At 33.2% G+C, this 23,483-nt stretch overlaps 1 protein-coding gene across 1 annotated transcript; it reads left to right on the top strand.

Annotated features, from left to right (window-relative positions):
* The first annotated feature begins 21,373 nt into the window (after positions 1–21,373).
* On the top strand, positions 21,374–22,337 carry LOC149775419 (uncharacterized). The gene is made up of 2 exons (XM_089943476.1): positions 21,374–21,571; positions 22,164–22,337. The coding sequence occupies exons 1-2, from the start codon at positions 21,374–21,376 to the stop codon at positions 22,335–22,337; spliced, it is 372 nt and encodes a 123-aa protein (XP_089799602.1).
* The last annotated feature ends 1,146 nt before the right edge of the window (positions 22,338–23,483 follow it).

Raw genomic sequence — 23,483 nt, 5'->3', positions numbered from 1 at the left:
GATTTCTTTGGAAAACAGTAATATCGAAGTATAAATAACTAACTACCTAAAGCCAAACAAATTTTATCACGAAGCTCATAGTGAAGTAGCTTTTACTAGAAATCATTTATCTTGCTCCGGATGTCAATATCAAGGAACATCAAAACACTAATATCGTCGATATCTTGAACAAGCAACATCACAAACAGGTGACCAAAAATGATTCACTTATTTCCAAATCCAACACCAATTATCAATTAACGTACTAGGTCGTGATAATTCACGTAGGCCGTCTTTTAATGCTGAGCATCTCGTCGAACGATTGTATTTATTTCAACAGTCAGTTTGGCAGAGCCTTGAAGAAATCTTGCAAAATTATACTGATCAAGTAACTTACAATTAAAAGAGTACTATAGACTTGAAATGCATATTTCTGACATCCAAATGATATCCATTACATTTTGTACCACTTTAACGTCTCTTGTGGGTGCATAAATTACTTTTGCTGCTATGAAATACGTTTACAAAAATGTTACGACTCTACACATATTGTTTTCAACCTGTTGAACATGGACGAAGAACTGAACTTACTGTTTGTGTACCCTTATGTGGTCGAGTACCACGTGGTAAGCAGAGCAGCAGTCGCATGGCTAAACGTTGTTCATTTCAAGGTTGATTCTACCATCACTGCTTATGATTTATGTGCAAACACGCATAACCTTCACCATAAATTTATATATATTTTATATCTTTCTGTAAATAAACTGCAATTTGGCAGTGTTAATATCAGTATAAGAGAAAATCTTGGACAAAAATGTGATTCTCGAAAGAAAAGACACAGTGAAACTACGTTTTCTATAACCATTCTTCAGTGAATTGTAAAATCTGACATATTCTGTGTACCAAGGAGTTGCTCAACCAGGAGGATATGGTTTATATAGTATCCTCCATCGTAATAAGATAAAGGTCGTTTGACTACATGGTGAATGTGACGCATCTTTGGCACAAGGTAATAAGTTTTTCGAAACCTTATCATCAGCAGTGTCCAAAAGAACTTGTATTATAGCCGAAACAATGTATTCCTTCAAACTGGTAAAGACCGTTTGGATCGCCGTTTAGATTCGCTCCACGTTCTGAATAAAGTAATATTTTTTTCATCTACGCCCTAGCAATAACTAAGCAGGAGGAAATGTAGAAATCCCTTCGGATCTCATAAACACGTTCAGAAAGAGAACAAAGGGACGAATATTAGCTGTAGGATAATTGGACGACTATAATCACTCAGTTTATAAACAAAACAACAAACTAAAGCACCGACATCCTTGCGAACCTTACAAGTCAGAATTCGATCTGTTTGCCATGGCACAGACGACGATGATGCAGAAATCACAATGATTCGATTTTTATACAGTGTCGTCTTTAACTAACTCAATCAAAACCGAATTATATAACAAATGGCAATTTATAATAATTTAGATAAAAGTCACTTGTACCAGCAATTCAAAGTTGTCAAGGTAGGAAAAAGCATTCCAGGGAAGAATATATCATGGTAACTCACATAAACATTTTCATTCATTTGTTGTTCAGGATAGTGGATTTATACCAAATTACAAACTAGCCAGCTTACCTAAGGAAAATATTAACATGGGAAAAAGATGCCTATTACGAGCATCTGGATGTTTTCGTGGTATGGAAACCCGACACATTAGATGTTTTCAACGAGTCTTTTAGACTCAGTTATCATTATTATCATTATTGTTATTATTATTATTATTATTATTATTAGTAGTAGTAGTAGTAGTAGTATTAGTGCTAGTAGAAGTAGAACTAGTAGTAGTAGTGGTGTTGGTGGTATAAGTTGTAATTGTAGCGGTTGTAGTAGAACTAGTAGTGATAAATATTGTTTTCATTTTACAAACATAATTTGTCTTTCTTTTCGAGCTGAAAATAATTTCGTCATGAAGAAAATGCGTCTAGCGAATAAGAAGTGGAAAACGCATGTTGCTGATACCAAGAGTATCTCTTTCAAAAAGGTGCATACACGTGTATCAAGTTCACATTGTTCCGCGTATGCCTGTCATTTACTAAGAGAGTCGTACTTTCATTCTCTTTATTTCTTCCCCGTCAACTCATTTGGATAAACATAATAATGTAAATATCCAATGCAAACTTGTATCGTATTCTTTCTTCCTCTTCCCCTTATTATTATTGTAATCCATTTCAGGGTAGATATACACTATGATGCTGCCATTATTAGTTTCATCCACATATAAATTTAAGAAATAGAAAATAAAAATTGCCCAATGGTGTCCAAAATAATTTTCATCTTCGACGCACCTGTATTATACAGTATCAAAGTTACTTTAATGGCTATTCTTTGTGTATACTAGAGTCTATAATCATTAAAATGTTTTCTTACGGCAACTTTATTTCATGCAGTGTTTATGGGTATTATGAGCACCTGCAAAGTCAAAGGAGTATACACTGATTATCAGCATAAAATATGAAGATGTAAAATTCATACTTTATTGGTATAACTATACAATATTCCATTTTGAACATTGGATGAATTATGAAATGATGGCGTAAATTGCATTAGTTTCTTTGTGTCCTAGTGGGCTTAATGTATGTTTATACACTGAAAGAAACACAGAGCTGACATAGAAGGACATTAATTTATCAGTGACCTAAACTTCAGCAAGGGTCGTATATCCGATCTAGCAGATTCAATATATAAAGACGTAAACATATAAAACATTGCAGGATACAAGTTTGGCAGATATTATGATATTGGGTGGGGTCGTGCTGACAAGTTTTTAATTTATTATCAGCTAGTAACATAATGATTGTTTTGTTTTGGTCGGTTTAACGACACCGTTTAACGCAAAATGGGTTATATTATACAGAAGCAATGGAAGCTAAGATCTTTTCCCAAGGACAAACTGAAGTTATCAAACCCACGACATTTAGAAGATTGTGAATACGACGCTTTAACTACGGAATAATAGTAGCAAGATTATAATTAAAGACAATTTCAGGCATAATGAATACAGAAACAAATTCAAACAAAACAAAAACATACTCAAACAAACACAATGACAAAATAACAACAAGAAAAACCCAACATCTATGAAGAAAGCAGAAAGAAAAGGTCCGGCATGCCAAATCATTGTTCATACAAAGATTAAAAAGTTATTTTGTGTGGTGCACACATTGCAAAATGACTTACTTCAAAAGGAATGTTATTGATAAAACTTATATCTCGTGCGATTGCAGAAAAAAAACGATTTAACCTAGATTACTGAAAAGATAAAGGACATAAAAACTATACAAATATTGGCGAAGGCCCGTTCAAATGAGCAAATCGATAGGAATTGTATTTCTTTAACAGATTTGACTGAGAAGATAATAAGCATAAATATGTTACAGTCATCAAGTTTGCAACGAAAATATATGTTATGGTTGAACATTAAAATAACTGACGCAAAAGAACATATTCATCAACATATCTCAACATGACTGCATAAAAAAACCAGTCTCATTCTTAAAATGTCCCATTCAATAACAGTATTTGTTTCTAACTTGTTCTGGTTAAAGTCGTGCACGAAACATACTGTTATCTCGTACACGATAAATCCATCGAACTTTGTTTTAATTTGATTTTTCTTGTTTCAGAGTGAATAACACTGTCATTGTCAACAAATACATTGCTGGCCGATAAGATACATTGATGCATTTCAAAACTATATTTTCGTATGTACAAAATTTAACTATTTTTTTATGTTATTGATAGCATATGCGTTTCATTATACATTTCGAAGCTAAATTTTTATACGAAAAGGATAAATGTCTTTCATGAAGTATTTTGACAGCATATTGGTTTTCAGTTTCAGTCGAACATTTTATTTCGTCAACTTCTCATTTCTCAATCGGTTTCCCAGCTGTTCCAAAGAATGATCGATTAAAGAAAAAACCACGAATCTTATTATCCTTTCTACGGCTGTTTCGTCCTTTTTTTAGGAACATATCAACTATGTTGTTGTTGTGGGGTTTAACGCCATTTTTCAGCACACGATAGGCTATACATGGCGGCCAGTATTAATGGTGGAGGAAGAACCCAGGAAAATCCCGGGAAGAACCACCGACCCACGAGATGCTACTGGCAAGCTTTCTCACATACCCACATTAGCCGAATCCTAGACTCGAACTCACGCAGACAGAGGTGAGATGGCAGTGATCCGTAACGGAGAGCGCTTTAGACCACTCGTTGCATCAACTATGAAATACTTGATGAATTAAAAAGTCTTCTATTGTTCCCCTTGACTTTGAACTCCTCATCTGGTTCATTTGTAACTATTATATAAATCAAAAGATGACTCATTACGAAAGAAGCAAATAAGTATCATTAAACTGAATTCCTTTTTTCGCTGTACCTCTAAACTTTGCTGTTTAGTGGTCGGGGTCAGTGAACCTCGAGAACACTATTTCATTTAGTTGGGACACTGCGCCGTTATTGTCACTTTTTTCTTCACAGATGTGATGTAAATTAACATATGTTTTGCATTTTAAGGCCTTAATTCTTAGCATACTAGGTTGGAGGTATTACCCAAAAGGATAGCACAATATCTGTAAACTACATTTTTAGATCTCTCGTGGATTGAATTGAGATAACATATTACCTGCCACGTATTTATTTTTCTGTGGTGACATCATTGTTGAAAAATAGTTTTACCCAACATAATAATATCTAAAATTCTTTGTAGTCATTTTGTTCTTATTACTGAAATTTAATTATTACGACTTTATTTAGTTTGCTTTTCTATATGAGTTATTTAAACAGAAGTAAAATAGTTTTCCCTGAGAAATATATTTGCAAAAGGATAGCTAACAAGTTTTGATATCATTATTAATGTTCACAACTGCACTAGATTTCATTGCTAAGTACTGCTGATAAAGGACAAAGATTGGATAGCAAATGTACACGGTGTTTTGCCACATGATCAGAGTAGAATCTTCATGCTTCCAACAGCATATGAAATATTGAAACATTCACGGACATGTTAAACAAAACTGAACTTAAATGCGTCTCTGACTTCACAGTCACAAGAAGCATCGCCCAGATCTGGAATTTCGATCTGCACTAATTATTTATCGTTGGAGGATATAATAACTATTGATTACAATTTGTTCTATCGAAAAATACCTGTCCCGCAAGCATTGTTTAGTGAAACTCTGAGTATGAAAAAAGCCCACAAAATCTCGCTTACCTCTCATTCTATAAATTGTGAGACTGATCAGATCTTACGTTGCAATAGTTTGAAAGGGGGGGGGGATTTTATTTAGTGTTCACAGGACTGTCCAAGCAAACAACAATCATCTTCATAGTCGGTTATTTTCATGTGTACCCTAGTAAACTATCAACAAGCCACTAATCTCTCCTTAGGGAACTGATATCCAATAAAACAAGTCTTTCTTTAACTTAATCTGCTACTTCTGGTTTCTATTTTATTCTTATGAGTTGTTTGAACACATTAATATAAAGCTACACAATTGAAATTAAGTCTGTAACAATGCATAAAAGCTGTCCTGGTTTAAAATCCTGTCAGTAAATCAGAACTCTATTATCTGTGTGAAATGTACAAGTTGTACATGAAGTAAAAAGCAACAGAGTTAAAAACATAAGTTTACAACGTTACATAGAGCTATTGTTTCCCATACAAACAATTTGTTTTCGATGTCTTACGGAATCGGGAATATGCTTTCTCTCTCAAGTGACACGACTCAAGTTCTTGCATCACTTGAAGGAGTCTTGGCATGCGCACAGACAATGTGTGGGTCCTATTTCAGAATCTGTTAGAGACCACTAACTAGCATGATCAGCAGAAGCGATGCTCGTAATATGCACAGAAAATGTTGTCTGTGTCGTCATGCAGACATACATAACGTTCGTAATTTGTATACTTTTGACACAGTTGTTTATGATAAAGCTTATTCGTATGCAATTGTATTGATACCACATATAATCTATACTAACCCTCACATCTACAAATAAGTTTAAATGTGTTTCAAAAGAAAGAACTATTTCTCATAAGGCATATATTTTAACGAAATTCATTTTTAGAAATGAGCTACTAATAATCTATTTTGTCTGAGATTTCACCTTACGTAATTACATTTAACAACTTGCTTATCGGTGTACTACGTTAGTAGTCGTTCATGTTAAATGTTGATGTGTTTTCTAGCTGCCAATCTAATTTAGCGTGTTGAAGTTTCTGTTTCAATCTGAATGAAAAGAACATCAACATTTTAAATTGCTTTCCCCAAATGAAACGAAATATATATCCTCCAACAATATAGATGAATATTTCTTTTTTAACTATAACCATGACTATGTCTGTCTGTATGTATGTATGTATGTTGTTGTTGTTGTTGTGGGGTTTAACGCTATTTTTCAACACGATAGGCTATACATGGTGGCCAGTATTAATGGTGGAGGAAGAACCCGGAAAACCCCGGAAAGAACCACCGACCCACGAGAAGCTACTGGCAAGCTTTCTCACATGCCCACATTGGCTGAATCTTAGACTCGAACCGCCGCACACAGAGGTGAGATGGCAGTGATCCGTAACGAAGAGCGCTTTAGACCACTCGGCATGTATGTATGTATGTATGTAGTATGTATGTATGTATGTATGTATGTATGTATGTATGTATGTATGTATGTGCGTGTGTGCGTGCGTGCGTGCGTGTATGTATGTATGTATGTATGTATTCATGTATGTATGTATGTATGTATGTATGTTCATATGTATGTATATATGTATGTATGTATGTATGTATGTATGTATGTATGTATGTGCACATATACTTATCTTCTGAGTCAATGTATCTAAAGCAGTTAAAACGTTTTGTAATAATGTAAAGATTCGTATTAACACAGACTGGGAATTTTGCGAGTGAAAGAAAATAGAACATAAAACTCTATATCACTGCTGTGAATAATCTCCGCCACATATTCTGTTACTTGTTAGCAAACATGTTTGATAGTGCTGAACAATTAATTACTGGATGACATTTTAGTAGCAGGAATCTTGTTTACAAATTACCTGGAAGTATTTTACTTTTATGTCTTCTGTTATACATCAAACTGTATTATTTTTGTAATACCAGACGCAATGTGCCTATTCTGTATTTGAAAAAGGTAAAGTATCGAAATTGATAATTGTTTTGTATTACTTTTTTCTGATTTTACAAAATTAGAAACAAGAATTATTACTTATGGATCGGACCATAACCCATCGCGAGTTTCTGGACACAAGCAAAATAATTAAATCAGGTTATTGTCAAATTTTCATCAACGTATATCTCCAATTTCCGGATGATTTGTTGCTTTTATATTATTTATTTCACTAAATACGTGTAACGAGTACTCAAACGTTTACCTTGAAGATCTCAATAAATATAATATTATAGAACATATTAATCGCACACATAAAGCTATCCAACAACTAGAGCGATCATTTACGATCTTGAACATATTAATTGGAATAAACCTTGATACAGTTGTTAGTGGTAGAAAAATCAGGAAGATCCACTTCATTTCAGTTTTGTATATGTGAAGAGCTTAATTTCGGTTGAGGCAACAAGATAACCACACACACACACACACACACACACACACACAGACATATATATATATATATATATATATATATATATATATATATATATATATATATATATATATATATATGCGATGGATGCCATTTACCCGCTAACCTGGGTTCGAATCTCCGTAGAGAACGAATTAAACTTTCTCTAACCTGTATGAGAGTATATTTTCTATTATAATATTGATTGTGCCTACTATTATCAGGCATTCTTCTATATAATTCCAGGATATCACTTTCCGTTCTGTCTGGTGTATATTTATAATTCTCTATAAATAATTATATATACCTTGATTTCTTTCATAGGAATCTGGAATGACTGTGTAGATAGATGAGAATTAATTTCTAGGTCTTGATGCGAGTGTGTCTGCTACACACGAGTGCACGTTACACCGATTGAGTAGCATCATTTCTTGGTGACGTGTGCTTAGTCGTCAGGGAATATGGGCTAGTGTGTGCGAGCAAGGCAATGGGTGCCGTTTACCCAGGGACCTGGGTTCAAATCTCCGTATAATAGGAATTAAAAATTCTCTGACCTTTAAGATAGCATTATTTGTATTAAAATATTAATTCTGCATACTATTATCAATCACTTTTCATTAGAATCCAGTGATTCCACTTCCCGTTATGTCTTGCGTATATTTATGATTCTCTCTCTCTCACTTTCTCTCTCTCTCTCTCTCTCTCTCTCTCTCTCTCTCTCTCTCTCTGTAATATATATTCTTTCCAGCTGAGTCGATAACATCTTGCTGGACATGTGCTAAACCTAAATATTAATTTTCCTAGCTAATATTTTTCGGGTGTATGGATCAATTTCTTTAAAAGATAAAGATATTATGGCAGCTGATTTTCGAGCTTCCAATATGTATTCGTGTATTAATAGTAAACCTAATATTCACTGAAGCAGTTATCTTTAGCGTCATTTAAAATTATCTTTATTTCTGTACATCTAGAAGACGCAATAGAGGAGGTTGTAATTTTCTAATTTAGATATTGGTAAAGACGCAATAGAGGAGGTTGTAATTTTCTAATTTAGATATTGGTATATTTGTATGAACCAACTTCTTTGACATATGCATACTTATATTGTACTGTTTTCCTTCAGTCAAATTTGTTTCTAGATGTTTTAGTCTTCTTTAGTGTGGGTGGGTGGAGGCGTTTGCAATATTTGCGTGACCGCTACTTTAGTTGATCGAACACTAATTACCTTTCTATAGCTTTTCCATATTCAGAGTTAAGAGTTATTTTGTTACACTAGCTGCCTTTCTTTTCTCATGCATCATAATACCATGGAGGTTTCATAATATTTTCAAAATCTTGGCATCGTGTGTAATTGGTATATCGACGTTACATTTCAACAATCTGATAACACACATATCATCTCGTTAGATTTATTTATACAGGTCAAAGGTTTTATATATTGCTACTTCACTGGTTTTGACGTCGTACCTGAGTCTTTATTCTGTTATCACTACTTCACTAGGACTTTGTCAGTGATAAAATATATTTGCTTCCGATTAAACACTATTAAATTTCATACATTTTACCAACGCGTTTTGCCTTTCTCTTTGTTTCTCTTTGAAAACATTCAATTTTGAAGACATTACCTTCCTTGTCATATATAAATAATTCCTCCGCGTAATAAATACTCTCAATATGCCATCCCATTAAATCTTCTTCAATTTGTTTGTGCTACAGGATGTAATAGTAATACTTCTCTGATTATAAAGAATTTTTCCGTGAGATTAGAAAGCTGGCCTTTAGCATAAACGGGCTTTATTTTAAGACAATGACTTTCTCTCCTTTACTGTAGTTTTAGAATGATGTAGATAGCCAAATCAATTAATGTATACTTGTTTCAATTGGAGATCTGTATAGAGAACACGTTTTGGTCATTTTGTATCTCATTAGGGCTTTGTATTATAGCTGCCCGGTATCTGTTTTTGTGAAATGCTTCCAAATGATAGATTAAGGAGTTCGATTAAATTTGTTCACTACAGAGGCTTTCTTACGTCTCGAATGGTGGAAAAGTCTCACCATTTCTTTTCGCGAATGATTCATGTACCCTTATTTTATAACATCCCTTTCTTCACTGAACTGTATTGACCGTTCAGTGTCAGAGTTTAGATCCCTTAAATTCAGTGCTCTGTTAGTTCGTGTCATTTATTAATATATGTAAAATAGCCTTTAGATTGCTTATTGTAACAACAAAACTTAACATCCTCAATCAGCTAGTACATAAACACGCTCGTGTATGCGACAATAAACAGTGATGTGTGCATAGTTATTGACCGGTGAAATGTCGTACAAATGACGTTGATTTGTTTACGTTTGTGAGGAAAACAAGTTTCGACAAATTTGCTTTTTGAAGACATGCTACAATACATGTAAACATCTATCTATCTATCTATCTATCTATACATACATACATACATACATACATACATACATACATAATTTTCTACTTGTTTGAGAAGATACACATTTTAAAAAGGATCTATGCATGCGTTTATAAGGATTGAAAGCTGGATGGTTGTGTGTTTGAATGGTCGGATAGACTATTAAATTAAGGGATCGATATTTTATCTTTCTTTTAATCCTCATCTCCATTTTTCATCCATCTTTAATATCCTTCTAGTTACTTGTACAAATTATATATGGGGATTACTTGATGAACGTGATAAAATGAATTCAATGACATTTTTCAAGTTTTTAAGTCCACTTTCAAACATATCTGTATCCAAGTTCTTACAAGGTCTGTCCCAGCGTAAAATTATTTTACAATATCGTGTTCTCTGCATTAATATAACGTTTTGTGCATGATTAATCAGACGTTTGGATCTACGAATAGTAATTGGCATTTAGAAGTTATACTGTTTCTAAGGAAAGACGAGGAAGCCATATATTTCTTTAACTGATTAATGGAGAAGGACGTAGACAATCGTGCGAGTTCGTGTCGTATGTATACTCTATATTCAGCTAGAGGACAATGCCGTCGATCGTACGGTTTGTCCTAGTTCAGATCAATGGCTTCTCTAGGTCTTATTCAGTACTTTATCTGATTCAGGTCTAATAGTTTATATTCTGCAGTCAGGTGCGCTACATTCGTAACTGTAGGAAATTCAGCTAAAACACATACATTTATAATAAAATGCAATGTGACAAATGCACAACGCAACGACAATCAATCAAGAACATTAATATAACAACCCCACATATTTTCGGAACATTAACTTTCACAAAAACGGCTTTACATGTTAATCATGTCCATCACAAGATGTTCAATCTTTACTTTTGCATAACATATTCAGCAACATTATCCTTGTTTTGGTTCTCCCTTCACAATATTCATGATGAATGCAACGACTCAATAGAGACTTGAGTGCTGATAAGGGAGTTCTGTTATTACCGATAAACAACATAATGAAGATATACAGGGAAACATAAATAACCATCATCACTACTGAAAACATTTGAATACGCATTGCCTTTAGCCTTACAACTCATATTTACAATCATGTGTTACAAGAACAAAACAAAAGGAAAAGAGAATAAAAGCTGAACTCTCTGACATCTTGATGACTGAAGTAACACATCAAGTTTCCCCTTGGGGCCCTGGCTTTGCAGATTACTCACACCTCTGTCTGCGTGGGTTCAAGTCTTGGGCTAAAAATGCCCGACGTAAATAAAGCTTGCCAGTAGCTTCCCGTGTGTCGATGGTACTTCCCGGGGTGTTTTGCCAGGTTCGTCTTCCACTAGATATATTGGCCGCCTCGTATAGCCATATCGTCTGCTGAAGATGGTGTTAAGGCCACAACAAGAAATCTCCCCTGCCGTACAAATCACAAATTTTTGTCATGGCGGTGAAGGAGAAATATAATTCCCTATCGTAAAATATATCAGGAAACTACATATCACTCAGATAAATGCACTTGGGAAAGTCCTCAACCCTACCGCCTGAGAATAAAGGTTAATGTGACAAAGCTATAAATTATATAGTCATAGGCCACTACCATGCTACGTGACACTTTCATAATGTGAGTGGTGGGAAGGGGTTATACAAGGATATTTAAATAATGTAAATACGCTTGTATGGAAACTAAAAGTAATGGACAGAAAACAAGGGGCTCAATTGGGCCTAATATCGCGTACCTGGCTTGCAGAACTTTTACAGCTGACTATTTTACTGATCAGGCTTAAGTACTATTGTAAAAACGCGTTCTATGATCATTTATATCCGAAACTTTATATCATCTTGACTCTGTGTGTGTGTGTTTGAGTTTGTGATTTGGATTTTTAACGTAGCTGTAACAATTTTTCAGTCATATCGCTAAGACGTATGCAGCCTGTTAGTTTATAGTGATGTCTAGCGCTGGGGCATCATGCCGCAGACATGTTACATGATGTCCCACCCAGTCACAATTTCCTGACACCAGGTCGACCAGTCTTAAAAATAACATCTTAACCCTGCGCGCCAAGCAAGGCAGCTGTTAATACCATTTTTATAAGTCTTTGGTATGATTCGGATGGGGAATCGAACCCACAACATCCCGCATGAGAGATGGACGCTCTAACCGCTAGACCGACGGAGCGGTCCTGACTTTGTGATTGTTTTGGACTTTCTTTTAAACTTGAGCCTGATAAATAATTATGCATATATTTGAATTTTAGGTACAACTGGTCTAGAAAAATAGTTTTCAGAGTGGTAACAATATCAACATATCCGATTATCAAACTCATATGGAAGGATAATAAGTATATTTTCCAAGGTTGATTATATTCAGATCATAAATCTGGCCTCCAGAATGTTATCAAGGTTAGTCAATCAGGTGCAACATTAAAGTATGTTTGGACCTCGCTCATTACCGAACTCGTCTGAGATTTGATGACATAAATCCATTTATTCCAAGTCTGGATGAAATCAGATCAGAAATATGGACAAATAGAATGGTAAGAAGTAAGTGTTCGCGGACAGACGATGCACAACTGACTAAACAGGAGGGGCATGTGACTTTACCTTGGGCCTCCATCAGGGGTTACTCCCACAGATAACTTGTATACTTGTTTACATTCCACCCAAAACGATGGATCCATCACTTGTTCATTTTGTTCTATGACCAGGTGAGATAAAAATAAAGAAGAAGGATTTATCCTATTGCTCTTTGCAGCCCCAGTAAAATCATGTCTTACTGTGAATGTTAATTTACACTAGATGATCTTACTGGTCAACGAATAAATGCCATTGACACTCTCGTAATCAAACGCATTCATACAATCCGATTGGGCTAGTAACACACACACGCCATACGTGATTATGGGGTTACCCCACTGTGGAAAAGTTTCATAACTTATATTGGCCTCACCAGACCCGCAAAATCTTTTATAACACCTGAAGAGAAAGATAATACGTGAGTCAAATTAGATATTTGGGAAATACCTAGCCACCTATAGCGAGTGATCGGAAGATCTCTGCCCTCCAGTTGACTGAATCTATTAAAGTAATAAGTTTAGTACATGTATAATTTCTTATAATCAGTGCCCCCCCCCCAGGTCCCCATATACTTTCGTATCTATTTATCAGGCTGCCTTGCCGTACATTTGTGAAGTTTTTTTTTTTAAAATTTATCTGTTTGATGAACGTTTCCAAATGTTAAGTTCTGATGCACTAATATGGAACTTTTAGTGCATCGATTTTACACGCGTGTCGGCTCTTTGGTCCATTTACATGCATATGCCACTGAACTAAGAGAACACGTTGTAATCCGACGCATAGAAAACTACATAGACAGCTTTTTAATTGAATATCTCCCGCACCATGATGTGAACCTTTTGTAACTGAAGATGTCAATGGCATAATTTTGTTTTGAAAGATTTAATCAAATAAATTTACTTTATTTGTTGCTATTTTCTAGCGCAGGGTATATCATACGTATATGCTATTTAAAATATAATCATATGAATGAACTTTCATGTAAAAAATTTGTTTGAATAATTAAAACTAATGTAAATAATCGTAATTAATAAGATTAATTAAGCTCACGTCTTTTTATTAAACTCGTCCGCTAATAAATTAAAAATTATTTATACATACGTCGAAAATGATCCATTTATGTTATCTAAGGACTAACTCGTTATGTGTCATAACATTTGTCCTTGAATCGATCATTCTAATTGCACGTGCGTATGTTTTCTGTCTTCCTTTTCATTTCATTCTTTCTAATGTATGACTCTCTTTATCTCTCTCTATCATAGTCTTTCGGTTTAATATTATGAATAAGTTTATGCAGCGGAAAACATATAATGTTTGTAACACTGTATATTGTTTGTTACAGACAAAAACTCTCTCATTTACCCTCTTTAATTCTTTTTCTACTACGAATTAATAATTAGGGTCATCTTTGAGTCAACATACAGCCGTTGTATGGCAAATAAAGATAAAAGACCCAAACATTCTTATTATTGACTTAAGCCACGACCTGCTACAAATAATTTTCATTATCGGCACTCCATCATAAATTATATAAATCGTTGGTTGCTGACTTCCCATTTGATTTGAACGACACAAGTATGTTATTATGTTATTTTTTTTTTTTTTGGCAAGTGCTTTTTACTTTTTGTATGTTTACGGTAAAAAGATTACATCACAGAACGTTGAATATAAATAACACTTCCGTATCGCATGGATATTTACACAAGCCGTAAGAGTCTTTCATTTGTGATTGTAACAGACACTCGCTGTTTCGAATTTTAATTTGTTAAAAACTTAATATCTAGGCATTTACAAATGCATTTAAAAATCCTAATTGACAACAACAACAACAACAACAACAAAATATAAACAAATACCGCGGCATGGAGCAGTACTTCTTAAACAAACATTGAGAAACGTGGTAGTTATATATTCAACAGTTAAAATTTAAATAAATTTTTTCACAAAACTTATTTTTTGATAGGAAATTTGATGTCGACAATAACTGCAAATATTTTAAGACTCAGGTCAGAATAAGGGAACTGTATTACATTTTAGGCATGAAAATTATTATTATTATTATTATTATTATTATTATTATTAGTATTATTGTTGTTGTTGTTGTTGTTGTTATTATTATTACTATTAACTGGCGTTTGTAGTTGATGCAGTTAAATATTGTATAATATTGTAAAATTCTATAACGAATTCAATAGATTAAAGCCATGTAAGCGTTTTTATTCGTTTCGAAAAAAATATTGTTTTGTTTTTAAATTTCATATTTATGAAGTTTAACCAGTCTCATTTCATTTCTGATTCTTCAGTGATCTGGACCTCAATTATCATCACATAGCTTCGAAATGAAATTTATTGATTGCCATGAAGTTATAAAGGCAGCCGCGTACTAAATTCGATCAAGGAAAGAGAACATTGTCTCTAATCGCTACCAGTAATAGAAGCAGAATATTTTGCGATACGAGGCCCTTTCATTGTGACACCGTAGCATGCGACTTCAGATACCGTTTACACAAGATTACACCTTTTGGTTGGTCTTGTTTAAACATACATTCGACATATTTTAGCTTTGATTTTGTCAAATTCATTTCCTGGAGCTGTTATACTGTTCAATGATCAGCGAGCAGCGAAAATGTTCTGTCATTTAAAGGTGTAATCAAATTCTTTGACATGACATAAATAGCTGAAATAATACTCACCTCACGACAGAAACATCACAACCGTCAAAAACTCAAAATCAGTGCCCATGACCTATTAAGAGGAAAGAGGCAAGATCTTCAAATACCTAGAGTTTTGATACTGCTGGTAAGAAAAAACGAAATTGATATTATTTATTTCAAAACTGCAAACGTTCATGATTAACACCGAAAGATCTCACTGTGCTATTTATGTGTTTTTCGCAAAATAAGCTTAAATATATAATTTTTCCCGTACTTGTATTTTAATTCGAGGTTTGAATCATTTGTGTGAAATTATAATTACTTAATTAATTATTTACGAAATTGAGTTGGTACTTTTTCTAATTGGAAATACATATATTGTTAATTGATATTGCTATCGCAGATCCATATTGTTTTCTGCATATGTTAGAATTGGGTTGAGAAGAATATCACATAGCTTTATTTGTAGTTGAGGCTAATACCGATTTTTGATCTTCAATGAGAAGCAAGCTTTTGGTTCGTTCTGGTTTACGTCCTTAGGAGCATGTTTTAAAGTGGAAGCTTACACCAAGATAGTTATATTCATCTACAACAGTTAGCTCCATAACATGAATGAATAAGTTATAGTTCATAATATTTCTGACTATTTTAACTTCATTTTATGTTCTTTGATATGTTCCATTTTTTTGTAATATTCTTTGAGATAATCCAGACAGAACTGGATTCCTCTTATATACCGTAACATAAGTAAAATAGCATACGTATATTAAAGATAATTCAATATCTCTCTCTCTCTCTCTCTCTCTATATAGATATATATATATATATATATATATATATATATATATATATATATATATATATATATATCAAGGCTTTAGTAAAACTACTAAATAGCACCTTGATTGACCTCTGTATGAATATTAGTAATAGGTATTAATAGGTTCCAACTGATAAACGACCATAGAAACGGACAACGCATCAACAAATATTACTCCCGACGTAAGACAGGCATGCAAAAACATTTTCATCGAGGTTAGAAAACATAATCACAGGAAACAACACACCCAGAAAACTAAAACAAACAACGATCTATAGCAGTTTGCATATTCAAAAAAACTATAAGGAAAGAATTCGAATATTATATTGTAGTATAGTGTATTTCCAAATAACTAAATAATTTGTTTGCTCAAGTAAAGTTATATTTAGTATTGGCTAAATAATATTTCTGTAATAGAAACTATTACCATTTGAGTTTTCCTTTTCGAGATAATGAAATATTCACATTATAACAATATAAAATGTACTATTTGAAATAAAGCAAAATACTATACCGTTTAAAAATAATTCGCTTTCGAAATAAATAACAAATATTTAGAGAAAAATAAATTATGTTTCAAGAAAGCAAAAGAATATTTCGTTTTATCAAAATATAGTATTATATAACCAAATTAAAAGGTTTTATATTTTATAATAACGTTATGAACATTGCAGACTTAAAGTTCTAGAAATGTATTACTGCTACCTCTCACACACTTTCTAGAAAGTAAAACATTAACATTAAGGAGAGCATATATTCTCTTACATGTATCCTAAACCTTCTGTTTGGAGTCACCTGATATTTTCATTGTGAAAGGAAAAGGAAGGTCGAGAAATAAGACACACTGAAGATTGAAATATCGCCATAGAAGGTAACTTCAAAAAAGACGAAGTTGGAATTGTATCTAAAACATGAAACATCAACACAAACTGAAGATGAACGAATGCTAATTGTGACAAGTGTGTGCATTACTAGTTGTTGATCATGTGTATAATCTTGTTAAATACAAAGAACACAGTTGTCTTCATTTTGAAACATGTTATACCTAAATAAAAACATACGAATCGTAAGTTAAATTACTTACTGTACCAGTTCAATTTCAGAAATGGTGCAAATAGTATAAATATAATGTGAACAAAATAAGATTTGACATGCGGATCCGTTTTTGCTCGTGTCTTTGGTGTCGTTTATACAGGATTGGAATCTAATTGTATTATATGCCAATTTGTTCCCTTTTAACTTTACATACTAAGCGGCTTTGTACTGTACGAATAAAATGGGATCGTGCACTAGCAACTACTATGTAAACAAATCATGTACGGTCATATAGTAGACATTTTAGGTTTTGGTTCGTTAGATCAGTTTGTGAATGAATCAAACAAACTGCTTCGTCCAATTTCAAGTAAATAAAGAACGTTAACGATGATTACGAGCTCAACGAGTCACAAATTAAACTTTCAAGCAAGCAAACGAATGTTAATCGCCATGTCCAGAACAAACGTGAAATGCAGTATTGAAATACTACTGAGATCGTTCAAACAGTTATTTAGTAGAAATGTTAATAACTTTTCGCAGATAGAACGGTTCAGAATATGATCATTGCTCTCTAGTATCTATCAAAAAAGCATAGAAAAGCATAAACAGGGCATGGGCTGGTGCATATCTATCAGATACGTACCATCTTAAAGATAGTCAAAATAATAAACTGGAGAAACAAATGGTACTGAAGTTTTTTTTAGAAAACAAAGACCCTCAGAGTCATTAACCCAAGACGACGAAAAAGTCTTATTTGTGCTAGTATAACGGACTGTCGCACAGTAGCTTCTTTGCAAATTCCCCCGTTTACATGTTGTGATGCAGTGTTTTGGAGGCAGTCTAGAGACAGAAGCCTTAAAGTTCATGTAGATAGCTTGGGTACCTCCAACAGCGAGTATGCAAGTTACGGGCACAAATATATGTTTTTCTTTAGCAAACAATAAGAATAGCAATACATATACTTAGAGTTTGCGTATTGAATGTTCTCAATATGTATTTTCTTTGTTCTGCAATAACCCACGTCATGGGTTTCAAAATGTGATACATGCTACAAAAATCACTGTAATTTAGACTACATTTACAATAGAAGCAATATTCCCTTTAATGCACTCGAAACGAAATGAATCTAATATTCAGTAACATCTTTGTGATAATTTCAACTAAAAGAATAAATTTCTTTCCCTTATTATGGTTCCAAGCAATCAATAACAGAACACAAAGAGATGTGCATTTATTAAAGGCGGATACCCCACCACTCAAATAACATGTACATCGTACGGAATTTACTCAGCTAATAAATACAGTCCATCACAAACAGAAAAGAAGAATAGAGTTGGATCAACAGAAATACAAAATCCATCCATTGCAGTGCAACTAGAAAAGTTGTTGCATTGAGCATTCATTTATAATATGACTCTAAATTTCAATTTTAAATATAAAAAATAAAGTCTAATATGTTATTGCTGTATATTGATGAATCTATGGCCGCGTAATTATTTTGGAATACAACATAAATGCAGTTTCTTTGTTTCTTGTAGTGTATTCTCTTAATATTCAACCTTAGGTAGAAAAACAAAATGAGTATATATAAAGACGGTAGCTCGTTCTTATGGGAAAATATGAACCCTTTCATATTTTCCCATACAAACGTAGTAACCTATAAACATACATATATTGAAACGAACGTCTTGTGTAAATATTGATTCATTTTATCTCTCATATAGTAAGGTAAATTGAACCACATATGATTAAGATATGTCTGCTATACAAAGAACAATTATTAAGGGAAAGAAAAGTAGAAACAAATGCAATCATATGTGGCAACTGAAACAAAAACGTAATCAATAGAACATACAAAATTAAGTTAAAAAATTATAATTTATTACAGTTGTATTATAAAGAAGATTTTAAAAACTGAATTGGTTCACCTAATAATTTTTAATATAAGGAGCTAATACAGTCAATTATTCCAATTTCACTATAACAACGTACAGTTATCTACTTAGTAGAGAATGTATTGCTACAGGATACAATTGTAGGATAATCGTAAAACCTAATGTAAATCTCAAACTAAGCTTATAGTTTAATGCTGAAATGAAAATCAAAGAAGGCCTTTAAAATATACATTGAAAATTATAGGGTCTACTAACCCGTTTAAAACAGATAAATGGGAAAATGGTAATAATATCGGTCGTAAACGAAATTTAGAATGCGTTTAATAATGAGATAAAAATTACAGCGCTACCAGAAAAAAATTCCCAATACACCATGCAAGTTTTATAAAGGATGTCATTTTGGGTGGCCACCTTTTCAGCCACGATGTAGCACTAATAGTAAAAAAATTCTTACCTATCTGGAGCTTGGTGGGTTTATGAAAGTTTGTTGCAATAATTTTTCTCAGACAACTACATCACTAGAGAGAGACTAATTTATGCGACAGATATATTTGACTTTAGCATCACGTAACACTTGTTTAATCACAGAAGGATTTATGATATCGTGCAAAAGGACACATAAATTGATTCAGCACTATAAAATATAATTATTTTGCTGGGTGGGTTGCTCAGCATATTTCTCAAAGACATACATTCAGACAACAATTTGCTGCAACAAAGTATTTCTTTTACGAACAAAAGGACACATAAATTATAAATATGAGTGTTAACTACCATTGTGTATGACTTAAACTCGTAATTAATCTGTGTGTCATAAATTAGTTAAAGCACTCTTGGAGATCCACCTACAGATGAATTACTACAAAATGTTGACGTTCATTAAAAATAAATTTACTTTGGTTCAGATGGATAAAAAGATACCAAAAAACCAAATCTACATTGTCTTAATTGAATAAGAACAAGTTCAAACATGGATGAGCTATATTATGAAGTGTATGAAGTCGATGGCAATATTAGTTACAAGTGGAATATATGTAAGATGACTATTGCCGTTGAAAAAAAAAAGATTTAAAAGTATTTTTGACAAATGTGATGGAAATAAGTTTAAAAGCAAAACGGAAGAACGTTAAAGTACAACAATATCACATATCAATAATAAATTGATACATCTGAAAAATGTATTGAAATTATAGTTATATATCAAGTGAATTTACTTGCTAAAGTGTAAAACATGAGATCCCGACTAGCAAAACGAAAATTGGCCTTTCAGTGTATAAGTAGATAAAAGTTTCAGACCGTTAGGAAACACAGCTAACTATCCGTATCTAGCAAATGTTACAGCTGCACTATCGAACACATTATTTATCATTTGGACGATGCAATATTTATACTATAGAATTATATTATGCAATTCACTTAAACAGTATTCACCACAAGAATGTATAATTGTTTAAAGCGAGGAAACATTAAACAAAGATTTACTCAAACGTGATCTGAATGTTTAAGAAACAAAGTTAAACGGACAGTTTGGTTGGCAACTGCTGGACCAGAGACATCATATTTGATATATAGAATGTCAATGTATAATCAATTTTAAGATTTCACATATACATCTCAAGCGTCTATTCCGATTCAATTACAAATATTAAAATAAGGAAATTGATTGAAACAATATTTGACAGATACAACAACACTATTAATATAATTAGTTGGAAAATATTTGTGAAGCAGTGGTCATTTAATTAACAGTTATTTTAGACATAAATATTGCAAAAACGAAGTGGTTAGTACTTGTACTAATTATTGGATTAGTTGGCTGAATATCGCAGATGAAACAACTAAGCCAGGTATTGCTGATGAAACATTTGGTGATTGGAAACTCATATATTTTGAAAAATGAAATATCTAAAAAGGTATACCAAATTGATAATATTGTTTTTGTTTTACTACTTTACTGTATCAGGGTATATACGTATAAAATTTCTTCTAGAAATATGCTTACTATCTTTTTAAACCCCAAACACTTGCCTTAAAACACCACTAACCTTTCAGCTGATTTTACATCGCTTCTATAACAGCCAAATACAGCTTCCTTGTTTTGTGGGTGAGGATGCTAATGTCTTGACTATTAGAATCTACAAGTTACAATCAAACTAACAGCGTATCTAATGCATAGATCCGACCTGTCAATCAAATTAACAGATATTGACCAATCGGATAAGAGCGTCCGGTGCTAGGGTAACATCCGCCATGTTTTACCCACAAACAAACGTGTGGTGAAGATACAGCTGCATTACAGACTTTCATGATTTTTGGGATATATTGACAAAATGGTGCTTCGATGTGCATGGGGAACATGCAACGCAGATGAGAGACATCCGGAAAGGTTGGAAGGAGGCCGTTTTATACGTTTTCCGACTCCAAAACATGATTTGGAAAAGGTGAAACGATGGATCAAAGCGTGTGGTCGACAGCACGAACAGCTTAATATCGCCAGAGTAAACCAACACAAGGCCGTTTGCTCCAAGGTAATTCAGTTTAGATTACACTATGGTAAATAAGTATATGTAGTATTCTAAAAAGTAATGTTAAATAGAAAAATATCTAATACACATTTCGTAAGGTTGGATTATGTAATTGTTGTTTTCATGGGTTAACTACATTTTTTCAGTACATCATATGCTATACATGTCGGCCAGGTTTATCAAGTGGAAGAAAAACCCGGGAAGAACCGGGGATGAGATGGCAGTTACCAGTAACGGTGATAGTCTTTGACCACTCGGGCATCCAGATCACCCTGTAATACTAGTGCTTTAATTATAAGTATACATTTATCCCAAACCAGCCCTCTTAATATTTTTATCTTGTATTGAAGGAATTAACAACAGGATAATCCATTGGATTATTGTCAGTGCATGCATAATGGAGCATATATTTATGTCATGACTAGGCCATGAATAAGAATAAGAATTCTTTATTTCAGACTACATTGTCCATGCATCTAAATTAAAATATAGATATAAAATGTTTCTTTGCTGATATTAATATAAAATGTCAAATTTACTTTGCTTTTTTGATTGTCATATAATGCATTGTTTTGTAAATATACATATTTTTCAGCACTTTGTTGGAGGAAATGGACCAACTGAGAATTACCCAGATCCCATTCAAGCTGATGGTTCACGTACTATGCCAGCAAGAAAACTTCCAGCGAAGACAGCTTCTTCACAACAAAATGAAACCAGTCAACATAAACGCAGATGCCTGCATTTGGAAGAAAACATGACTACGTAAGGGCCAAGAAACTTACAGAATATGTCTACCTTTATTAATGTTTTACATATGAAATTTAACAAGTTTAATTTCAGAATAAATTCAGACAATAATCTTAAAGTAAATATACAAAGCTAGCAAGTTAATGAACTGGTACTGTTTGAAAAGTGTTTCAATTATATTGCTTATGCTTCACAATCAATTAATATATAAACAAACATGAAACTACTTGTTGACTAACATCATTGTGCGTAAGTATTTATTTCTTACAGATTGAACAGTCCAGATATGAATTGTGAGCCAGGGGTGTCTACACAAACAGAACACACGTGTAAGTATTTTAATCACTTATTCTGAGGATTGCAGATGTGGAATTGTATAATTTCTTTAAATTTCAGCTAACTTTTGTAACAGTGAAGTCATAAATGGAATGTCTGGTTGAATTCTTTTCACATACATATCCTCCTGTGTGTACACAATGAATTCACAAAATTCAAAAACCTGTAACCATAAGTTGGCCTTGAATCTGTGCATAGTAACTGTGTGTTTTCTTTAATAGTACATGCTCATCCTTCTGAAAATATAGATCAGGTTTATCATTGCATGCTTTTTCAATAGTCATTTTTCTACCAGAGAAGGGGCATTTAATTTCCATAATTCCACATATGCCATTGTCAGATACTTTCCCATCAGGCGAGCCACCCAAAAATCAAAAGTCATTATTAACCATACAGCCACACTCATGGAAATGCCTAGAAGGATACAATTCAAGATACTTTTCTTTAGCAGTTTTCTCGTGTCTTTTTCCTTATTGCAGAGCTTTGGATTTCACATCATTTTTTGAAAATAAACTGTTAATAAACTTTTTAAATGGGTTTAGATTTCCTTGATATTACATTTCCAAAATTAGATGCTGTAAGTCTGTCTTTTCTCGCATGAAACCAGTGATCCGATAAGGCCTGATTTTTGTCTGTACCTCAGTGTCACATGGATTTATACACTTTGTGTTCTATTTGAGGGGTTTGAACTCACTTGGTAAACACACTGGAGAAGCCCTTGTTACAGATGTATTACCGCAGTCCTGAGTTATTTGTGTAGTTTCTCTCAGGTACTTTGTCTGAAATGAAGAAAAGAAATACTTTTCTTAATTTTTCAGGGATATCAGCA

Source organism: Sinohyriopsis cumingii, chromosome 19, assembly GCF_028554795.1.
Source record: "Sinohyriopsis cumingii isolate HCF-2022 chromosome 19, ASM2855479v2, whole genome shotgun sequence".
NCBI classification, from domain to species: domain Eukaryota; kingdom Metazoa; phylum Mollusca; class Bivalvia; order Unionida; family Unionidae; genus Sinohyriopsis; species Sinohyriopsis cumingii.
The sequence above is the reverse complement of the archived record's forward strand: the minus strand, read 5'-3'. Positions and strand labels throughout refer to the sequence as shown.

Bases quoted from the DNA above. Each gene is read 5' to 3' on its own strand.
- LOC149775419 (XM_089943476.1), top strand. From the start codon at position 21,374: ATGGTGCTTCGATGTGCATGGGGAACATGCAACGCAGATGAGAGACAT. The intron at 21,572-22,163 runs GTAATTCAGTTT...CATATTTTTCAG, and splicing joins ACAAGGCCGTTTGCTCCAAG to CACTTTGTTGGAGGAAATGG.